Genomic DNA, 10,502 nt, shown 5'->3' on the forward strand with positions numbered 1-10,502 from the left:
TGAATTTTGAAGTTGTGGCAAGTCACTTTTTTATTTTTTACTATTTTTTTGTAAGTACCGATACCCCTCGGCACTGGCCTCTGCTGTTGCTAGCAATGGGTCTGTGCTCCTAATTTCCTCCAGTAAACACAACCCTAAGGTCCTGTTGACACTATCAACAACATTGTCATTCCTGTACCTCTTGACGTGCCCATCTTTTTAAATAGGAATTACAGTTACTCTTTTTCTGTAAATAAGATTAGAGATGTTGGGGCTTGCATCATCCCCTCTGCTACTCCCTATTCTTTTTATCCAACTCTGCCATCAATTTTAAACTGCTTCTCTCGTATTTCCTTGCAAGATCTCACTGATCTGGTGGGCATTATGAAATCTTCCTCAAGCTCTGTAGATATTTTACTTTACTTCCTTTTATTGATCTTAGCGGAGCTTTTGATACTAGGCGTGGGTCGTGTAAAAAAATGTCAAACCGGTTTGATGTCAAGCCGGAGTATTCCACAGTCTACCACTTGGTGCTATTTGACCTAGCCGCTCCAGTGTGAGAAAGTTCAAAATGAGAGTAGCAACTCCAGACCACATGGTGGCGGTAATGCACCTCTAAGCCATGGCGTATTACCTGCAGTGAGCTCGTTTCCATACCTGCGGCGCGGTTTAATTTTTTCCTTTGAGAATAGCTCAGCCATATATCATCTTGTCACCCCAAAAAACACACAAACTTTCTAGTAAACAAAAATAACATGCGTCGTTCCCCTCCCACCGCTACTAAAAATGGGATCTCATCGCGCCACTCGGCAGTAAAGTGCTGTCAGAAAGTGTCAGACCGGCAGAACTGTTTCAGGAGAGATATCAAACGGCTGCTGAGCTACTTTCTATCTAGTGTGCAGATTCCTTAGTCCACAAAACAAAACCCAAGCCTGAACCGCTAATTCTTACATTTTTCAGTACAATAATTAACAATGACTTCAGATGGCCAGCAGGGAACAGCCAGACCTCCTTCAACACGGATGAAATAAATGGATACGAAACGATACGATCCTCCTGAAACCAATTCAAACATGCAATTGTGAATTCACCACAGCCCACATCAGCCCTCCTTGCTGCATTTGATAGGAACAAACACTTCCTCACATCGTATTCTTTTTTTCCCCCCCCTCTACTTCCTGGCCCACTTCCTCTCTCAGCTTTGCTATAGGAAGGCAGGCTATGCACGCCTAAAGACCTTGTACTGCAGCACAACCAGCAGAGGTTGATTCGTCTAGTATGGTTAACAAGCCCAAACACAGCTGTAGTACTGTTAGCTGTTGACCCTGGGGTCGCTCAGCATCCCACAGCGAGTCCAGGCAGGGGAAACTTCTCCAACCACAAAGCTGATTACACAGGGGACCTACATAACCTAGTTCAAGACAGGGGCCAAATATGCATATCATGTTGCCCTTTTGGCACTCTAACGACAGTCATTACTGTACAAATCAAACTGCCCTATTGTTATAGGCAAGCAAATGAGCCGGTGGTGGAGTACAGATGGAGGGGTCACACAGAGGACTATTTGGGTCATCACCCAACCACTAAGGCTTGACTGCAAGGACTATTTACAACTGCCAAGTGAAAAGGGGAGCATCTTTAATGATCTTCCTAGGATCAATTGAGAATTGAGATTCACAGGGTGGGGCTTATTCATCATACTTCTTACAAGGGCTCAATTAATTGATTAACTGAGGGACAGAAAAATAACTAATTGTTTATTTTCAGTCACTCAAAATTTGCTGCTTTTTATTTTTTGTATCATTGTTAATTCAATATGTATAGGCTTTGGTATGATTGTTCATGTATGATTCATAGCTTAGGATGGACGATATTTTATTTCCCTTTTAAAAAGACATGATGAATCAAAACAACCAATAAAAAAAAATAATCTTCAGTGGAAGCCCTACTTATGTCACACTCCAAGATTGCATTTCCCTATAAAAAAAAAAAAAGAAATCCATTAATGTGCAAACCCAATTTAATTACAACATATGTGGTCCAAAACATTTAGGTAGACCAGACTTCTCAGGCAATAAGATGCCTTTAAATGCAAGCACTACTAGTAAATGATGTACCCTATCTTAAATTTGACTTGAACATGATTAAACCAAATCCTTGTTTGGCTGCAAAAGGACTCCGATTTAAAACAGCTGTCAACATTAAACCGATGGACTGAGCAGCAGACTCAGGTGCCGCAACACGATAGTTCTGCCCTCACTGACTAGGACTATAACATGTTAATTATCTGCACTGATTTTGCATAATTCCATACCAACATTTTTGCACGTGTTATGGCGAAACAAGCAGAGCTGGTGGAAGACACAGTGATTTTAACATCTTAGTTGCTAGCATGGAAGCAGCGACCGCTCCTATGCTATGACCCTTTCCCATTTAGACCTATCTTCCGTACCAATGTGTTAGTGGGTCAAATCTAACCCTGGCATCTGGATGAATATTCCGGAAATTGGAAATAAATCAAAGAGACACATTTGGAGAAAAAAAAATGTTCGTCTCTATTAATGATATTGTTAATTCTTGGATGTTTAGTTTGTTTGGAGCCTATTGTTCAATGTGAACAGCCTTTATTAACAGTCAGGGTGCCAGAGACCAGGGCGCGGCTGTGCTGCCTGCACCTCCGTGAATGTGGATCTATGGAGATAAGTTTCCCTGCCGCACTATGGTTAGCTAGCTAATGTTACCCCACCCCGCTCAATAACGTGCAACAGCACGTTTCATGTCGTGAATTATCCACCAAACCCATTTAACATAAAAAGGAACAAAAAACTAGCTTGAGACAGCCAATTGCTTTGGTTACAGGTTAGAAACTTATTTAAACTGTCAGTTAACCGCCGTTGAAAGCTAGTGCTAGCTAAAAAAAAAAAAAAAACAGTTCTACGACTATCCCAATTCATTTTAGCTAGCGCATGCACTTTCCTGTCTGGATGGCTGTAACGTTATGTGGACAAACGAAGACCATTACAACCAATTAAAGGGTGGTGAGACAAACAAAAAATGTCATAAAACTCAAAATAATCTGTAACCTACCTTCTGAGAGGAAATGAAAGTATCCCGAAAGCCGAACGATATAACACAGCCCAACGCGTATCCCACTTGATTCCTCCCTCTGCCTGAGCCACTGCTGACACCACACCACTTGCTCTGTGTGCTCTTTCCCCAACGCTAGTCTCGGTCCCTGATTTGGCTTGGCGAGCCCTGTGTGGCTCAGTGACCTTAGACGGACAGCTTCAACAGCCAATCAGAGCGACGTTTTGGATAACAAGGAAGAAAATTCACGCCTCATGTCTTCAGGTTCCCAGTTACCGAAAATCACCATTAATTGTGTTTATGGTGGCTTTATGGTATTTAAAAAAACCTTTGGTATTATTGTGAAACCCCTATTGTCTAATTTGATTAATTTAACATGTATTTATCATTATGATGCTATTGTATTGTAATCATACCATCATCAGAAAAAAACATAATTCTACTTACCCAAATTATCACATTTATTCATACATGAATGGGGTTTATGTACTTCTTTTTTGTGAGGGGTAGACAGGTAAGGCCATACTAGTTAAATAGGTAGAGTGCGAAACAATGGGACATGCATATGCCCATACAATATTGCTCTTCTAGATATCATTTTATGACATCAGAAATATCTCCCAATTCTCCTGAAGAACACAATGTACCACAAGTGTATCACAGCACCACAAGATGGCGTTATTTCACACATCCAGGGTGATGCAGACCTTTGAAAACAGCTGCATTCCATCATCCAATCTATTACGTCTTTACCCTCCTTCACTCTTCGATCGTAGACTCGTAGATTAGGGTTCATGCAAGTTTTTGTGGTGAATCTGGCAGCCCAAATTATTATGGTTTGTGGATAAAAAACGCAGACTTAATTGTTTTTTTTTTAATAGCCTACCAAATGACTTACTGATTTATTTCTGTACCTTATGTGTTTTGCACTTTCCACAGCTTCTACTCATTTGATAGTATATACAGTAGTTTGTACATTTGCTGTATATATGTGTATATTTACATTTTTTGTTGTAAGCCAGATTTTACCCTTACCTCTTCTCACTGATGGCTTCCTCTCAATTGCCTTGTCTGGGGACTTCTGAGCTGAGTCAAAAGCTGCTTTCATCTGTGCTACCTTCACAGACTGGCCCTGCTCATCAGACTTGATTTCAGCTGGCTTTGTTCGGTCCTGGTGCTGCAGCTTTTCATGCAGTTGAATGGTCTCCTTTATGAGTTCTGAGACAGGCCTAGATTTGGGATTGCTTTGGGATTTATCTCTCAGTGAGACGCTGTCATTTCCCTCTTTTCCAAGTTGTTCATCAGGTTGATCTGGCATCATGTTTTCTATGTTAAGGCTCATATTAAGATCCTGCCTTATGATCTGGTGTCTTTCCTCAGGGATAACTGTGCCAGCTGCAACCAAAACTGAACCAGCATTCACAGTTGGTGCAGCAGTGTCCTCAGTGGAGTTCTTCACCTTCTTCCTCCTTATAGATTGAGCATCAAAACATGCAGAGCCAGATAACTGCGGATCAGCTTTGCACTCGCTGTCACTCATTATTTGTAGCGGTGGCCTTATGGTACTGGCTTCTGTCTTCTCATCAGTGAGTAAAAAGCATGAGTCTGCAATTTGTCTATCGCTTTTGGTGGGTGATGACTTTACATCAAATACTGATAAAGATGCAGATTCCTCAGTAATCACACCACTCACTTTACAAGATGTTCTCTCATGTGAGGCAGCTGATTGTAAGTTGTCTTTAAACAGGTTTTTAAAAGGGGTCATGTTTGGCTTTATCTCCATATCCTCATTGACTGAAGAATCTGTTGAGTTAATGTCCTCTGCATTCAGACAAAAAGCTTTGGAACATTGGGATTTTGTGAGTGAGCTTTCACACATGGTATTCCCAATCACTTCAGGCTGAAAAGAATCTGAAGTCATACTGTCCACAGCAGCTGCTTGTTTCACGTCCGCGCCCCTAACATGATGACCTTTGGTTGCATGGTTTTCTTTCTTGTTCAACCTATTCATGTCACATGCTGAAGGTGTATTTACATCAGACTGATCAATTTGATTGGTGGATAGCTCTGTTGCAGCGCTGTCAAGGGTTCCCTTTGCAACAATATCCATTGTGTTCTTGTCGTTTGTGTCAACCTCTTCTATTTTTGAAAGAACTGGGGATGTCTCCTTTCGGTTTCGCTCCAGTAGCTTCTCTAAAATAGAACTTGGTTCAAAGGCTGGATTACATGTTGAACAAGAGTCTACCTTTTGATTTGTGGTTGTTTCAGTTGTCTCCATTGGTAGATAAGGCCTCACTGACTCCCTTTGATCAGCTGTGTCAGTGACCTTTGGTTTTAGTGAAGAGTAGTCATTCAAAACCTCACATATTTCCTCTTTTGTATCATTCTCTGCCCTCTCTTTTGGAGGTCTACAGTGAATGGTATCACTCATGCCTAAGAGAGACTCTTTCTGCAGACTGTTTTTCAAAGGATGTTGGAGTTGAGCTGTAGGCGGTTCCTTCGTCTCAATCAAGCAGCCCACTGTTCCCTCACAGAGTTTAATATCTTCAACTTCCGCCATGATGGTGTCATGTTGATCTTGCTGAACAGACAGTAACAACTCCCCTCCTGCATGAGCTCCACATCGGCTCATCTTCACCATCACAGAGTCCTCTATAGTGTTTTCAAGTGAGTTTGCATCCTCTGCGTTAACAGCAGTGCCAGACTTTTCATTTACAACTCCAGCTGAGAAGATTTGATCTTGGATCTTCTCATATTGGACGCTTCCCTTATCCTGATAATCCATCTTGATCTTTGAGGATGTGTGAGTCTCTTCCTTAGTATTCTTTTCCTCTCTCTTGATTTGATTGAACAGCTTATGTGCTCCAGCTCTTTCCTCAATCTTTGCACTACTCTCTTGGTTCTTGTCTGTCTCCTGTGGAACCAGTGGAGCGGTCCTGCCTCCTCCTCCTCCTCCCTCCTTTTCTGCAGCCCCTCCCTGTCTCACCTCCTTTGCAACGAAAGGGCTCACCCACAAATTTATGTTCTTCTCACTAGAAGGTGATGTTGGCTCTTGGCTGGGGCTCCCGTCCAAATCCTGAGTGTCTGGTTTTCCTGAATTTCCTCTGGTGTTACCAGCCTCCTCCTCACATGAGCTTCCTCCCTCCATGACATCACATGTATGACTGCATGCTCCTCCAGAGTCAGGGCTTGGCCTCATCTCCTTCAAACCTTCACCAATGGCCTGTTCTCCCTCTCCTAGTTTATCCTGGTTCTGTCCCATACTGGTCTATGGAGAAAGACAATGGTTTTAAACTCACAACAACACACCAATCCTTCCAAATTATGCCACCTGTTACAAGAATGCCAGCCCGGAAGAAGTTTATTTTGCCTGCAGACCCCATATTTCCTGTTTGAATAATACACTAAAATCAGCTGAAACAGAAGAGTTAGTTTTGGGAAGAGACCAAACAACTCAAATTGGTGAATTGGAGTATCTTATGACTTGCTATGACTTTCTATGGTATAGAATACCCTCTGTTGGTTATCCATGCACTTGCAAAGTCCACAGCTGCTCAACCTTTGATCAAATTACAGTCACAAGATACAGCAATCTTACTTTTACATTTGAATAATTGTTGGGAATGATAAGTAATTTAGCAGTGTCTGTATTTCAGAGATAACGCCTTATCCTCAGAATAACAGTGTTTGACATGTAAAATCTGTGATCAATCTTTTGGGATAATCAGTATCACAGCAGTTTGTGACAACAGGAACAGGCTTGTTGTGTCACACTTTTTGTTATCAGAATGTTTTGTCTGATTTGGTTTCAATTAACTGATAAGGCGCCTGTCAGTCCAGTCTTTGTGTGATCCCACATATATTACATGTATGAGGAAGACATGATATTAGCAGTTCAAAAACTCTGTTGACATAAATATTTCATTCACAGATTTAAAAGTGTAAATTATATAGAGCCCTGTGTCAATCTAACTTTGGATATGTTAGGTATTTAATCAGGCTTGTCACAAGAACTGTTGATTGCTGTTATTGTTATCTCGCATTAGTAGCAGTAGGAGGAGGTGGAATGAAAGCAGCAGTTAACAAGAAAGCAGAACATATTAGGCAAAACCTGAATCACCATGGTGCAGCAACCAACTTTTCCATGAGACTGTCTCATTGTTTAATACGTTTTTGTCCACTAAACTGCAGCAGTAGGCAAAGAAAATGGAGAGGAACAATGGACAATGATCTGGACCATGAGTCTGTTTCCTGTCTACAGCCTCATGCCCTGTCTGTGTGACAACATATGACTGCTTTTGTCTCATCATCCGACAAGGCTGCACACTGGCCAGACACTTGGCTAAGAGAGCTAACGCTATCACCCTACAATGGTGACACAGCTGTGAGAGAAGATACAAAGTTTGTTTTTCATGTAGAGAGAGAGAGAGAGAGAGAGAGAGAAATACATGAACAGAAATAAATGAAATATAACACCTAGAATACAAAAATATAAAGTGTGAGGGCATCAATCAAATAAGTTACAAGTTACAGCACTATCTATCATCATGTGGACATGTTAAATCCATTGTGGAGATCAGTGAAAATGAATTGATCATCTTCCACCTACTCTAGCAGTCAGTGTGGGGAACCTCTTCCCTTAAGGCGGTTGTTATCCCTGTTAACAACTGCTGTGTTATCCTGTCTCATCCTCCCTGAATGCCTAAAGCTGATCACTTGATTACCATGCGCTCTACTGTTTCAACATACTCAGACATACAGGAATTCAAAAACCAATGAACCAAGAACTTCTTGCAAGTTTCAGCATCTGGAAAAAAGACCTTATGATTTCCCCCCCACCAACACCAAAGCGGGGCATAGGCCTGGCTCAGCTCCTGACAGCTACCTATTCTTACACTATAGATTCATACAATATTGATCTCTTATCATATTTTGCAGCTGACACTTACCAGCAAGACGCCGTAGCCAAGTTGTCTCTCTCAAGACCGACAGAGTGCTCTTTGTTGGTTGTTTGGTGATGTTCAGTCCTCTCTCAAATGCACAAGCAATAGGAGCCTTATATTGCATCCATGTGATGTCACAGCACATTTGACTAATATAATCAGGACACTCACAGTTGTAGGTTTACTTTTTGCTGCCTTGCGAAACCTTAGAGAAGTAATCTTTAATTTCAGGTATATGGAGAATGTGTTTCAAGTGTGATCCTGAGCTGAGATTTTAGATGCAAAACCTTTTCACCTTGTATCCAAGTGGAAGAGCGGGTAATAAAACAAGATGATATGATCAATGGAGATTCTGACACAAAGACTGAATATGAGGAATGCCTTATTTTTTCTGTGTCCCTTACCTAACGGTATCTGCATGCTGGTGTCATGGTCTGGATAAAACATTCTGCTTCAGTCCAGAAACCTAGTTAAGATAAATAGATGGTAAATGGCTGCTTGTGTCTGGGATAAATGGTGAATAAATGTGGCCAATCTGGGTACATCCAGGAGTGAGGGAAATTATCTGAAAAAAAGCTCAGACCTTATTCCTTTGTTTCTCTTGGTCTCTATAGTAACATCCACAACAGGATACGTCCTCAGATAATAAAACAAAAGTGGAGGTACGTCAGCCAAGAATTTACCAGCAGAAAAAGGGGAAGAGGGGCCGGCCCACACCCAGAGACTGTGGACGGGAGCCTGCAGGCCTTGTGATCTTGTGTTTGAGAAGTGTTACAGGTCGCTCTCAAATCCGTCTAGACAAAAAGCAATCTGTCTCTAATTTAAGATCATTACTAATTCAAAACAGACTCCACATGCTTCTTGGCGCCTTATTTAGTCCCTCTGTCATTTAAATGTTAAATAGAAGTTTACAGTAGCCAGACACATTCATTTTCCATTTTACATTACTGGACATACCAGTCTCAGGTTTCTTGTACAGTACATACACACACAAAAAACAGAAGCTGAAGTGCTTTATAGAAGTGTCCATTCATACACAAAATAACATCTTTCTCACCTCAATGCCCCACCACATTCTAGACTGTACACAGGGCTTACCATTCATTATATAGACACGCACAGCTATATAGGACAGGAGGGACAAGAGCGTGTAACTTAAGTAAATCACTGATGTCATGCAAACAGTGACGAGAAGCCAAATGTTATATAACCTGGCTGTCAGAAAATGACTCTCCTGCCAAAGCATACAGATGGGGGCACAATGATGTAATGTCAGGACACACACACACACACCATTAAAGTTGAGTTGCTGCACAGATATTTAGTTATGCTTTCCATTCAGGAAGGTCTTAAATACAGCATCCATAACACTCAGGGTGATACAATATGTAATCTGACTTCTGTTTTGTTTGTCTTTCAAACATTTCAAAAAACCAATACTATTTGTTTTGAATGAATTGCGTTCACAAGACAAAAAAACAGATCCATGGTATATTATGAAAAAGAAATGTTTATTTCCATAATTACCACATACAGTACATTATTTTGACCAACATAAAAAGTGCAATATGCATTCAAACTACAGCAATGTACAGTACAAAAGTTACTGCATACATAAATATAAAAAGAAAATGGTTACAAAACTGTGTAACCTATTGTGATCGAGTCAGTGTGACAAAAGCTTACAAACTCACTGATGATTTAAGCATAAAAAGCTTAACAGCTATGAGCCCGATGACTTCACTGAGTCTCTTTATGTTTTTCCAAAAGGTGCAAAAAGATGTGACAGCATTTAAATATGCACATGGCTGATTGACAATTATGGTTCACATATTTTTTACAGCTTCAATGGTGTTTCCAAATTGTCGAGACAGCCACAAAACTTTGGTCTCTCACATTTCAAAAAGAACAAATGAGTTGAAAATGTTGGCAACCCTCAAGGATGAGCTGATTTAAGGTAAAGAAGGTTTTGGATTTTATAGTGTTTTGTGTTCCTATCTGGTCAAAACTGTTCAGATTATTTGAGTCTCTCGTATGATTTGGCTGCCATAAATCCTCAATTCATGTCACACTAGGCGTTTGTATTAGGATGTCAAGCCGTGCAGCGTGACTCCTCACTCTGCTCTCCCAAGAACATTGTAGGGAATGATGAGGTCAATAACATTACTCTGATGTTATTTTGGAAGATAGCTTGCTTGTGTACCAGTAATTTACTCATTTAAAAAAACAGTGCAAAGGAACAACAAACTCAGAAATGTTTCTGTTCTGTTTGTTGAAAACAGTGAGCATGCCTCTTGCAAAACAAAGACATAACCTTCTCTCTTCACTTTAATCCCATTCACTCACTCACAGACTCGCATGTAGTCACGCATTAATGCATTAACATACACCTCAAAACTGATTTCATCACTTTAATTCGACATCAGCAAATTAACTGATATAAACTCTAGCCCGGTGTTTGTCTGAGAAAGAGCTCCATGAATGCAACATGAG

The 10,502-nt window shown here is 40.8% G+C and overlaps 2 protein-coding genes across 3 annotated transcripts in view; both read right to left on the reverse strand.

The window, feature by feature from the left end:
- coro1ca (coronin, actin binding protein, 1Ca) overlaps positions 1-3,303 on the reverse strand; it is a 35,347-nt gene extending 32,044 nt beyond the window's left edge. The window contains exon 1 of one of the 2 annotated variants that reach the window (XM_032515168.1): positions 3,067-3,303. The gene's annotated coding sequence lies outside the window, so the exon portion shown is untranslated. The remainder of the gene's footprint in view (positions 1-3,066) is intronic. The other variant, XM_032515169.1, reaches the window with a different exon arrangement.
- On the reverse strand, positions 1,292-8,092 carry si:ch211-108c6.2 (uncharacterized). The gene is made up of 3 exons (XM_032515894.1): positions 8,016-8,092; positions 4,102-6,334; positions 1,292-1,347 (listed from the first exon to the last, which is right to left on the reverse strand). Exons 2-3 carry the CDS (start codon positions 6,326-6,328, stop codon positions 1,292-1,294), a joined length of 2,283 nt encoding a protein of 760 aa, XP_032371785.1. The 5' UTR covers positions 6,329-6,334; positions 8,016-8,092.
- Between the last annotated feature and the right edge of the window lie 2,410 nt (positions 8,093-10,502).

The sequence above is a fragment of the Etheostoma spectabile genome, chromosome 5, assembly GCF_008692095.1.
Source record: "Etheostoma spectabile isolate EspeVRDwgs_2016 chromosome 5, UIUC_Espe_1.0, whole genome shotgun sequence".
In the NCBI taxonomy this organism is placed as follows: Eukaryota; Metazoa; Chordata; class Actinopteri; order Perciformes; family Percidae; genus Etheostoma; species Etheostoma spectabile.

Excerpts from the sequence above, each read along its gene's own strand:
- si:ch211-108c6.2 (XM_032515894.1), bottom strand. The coding sequence starts at position 6,328 with ATGGGACAGAACCAGGATAAACTAGGAGAGGGAGAACAGGCCATTGGT. Across the intron at positions 1,348-4,101 it reads GAAGCCATCAGTGAGAAGAG|TTTCCCCTGCCTGGACTCGC; the intron begins GTAAGGGTAAAA and ends TGGTTGGAGAAG.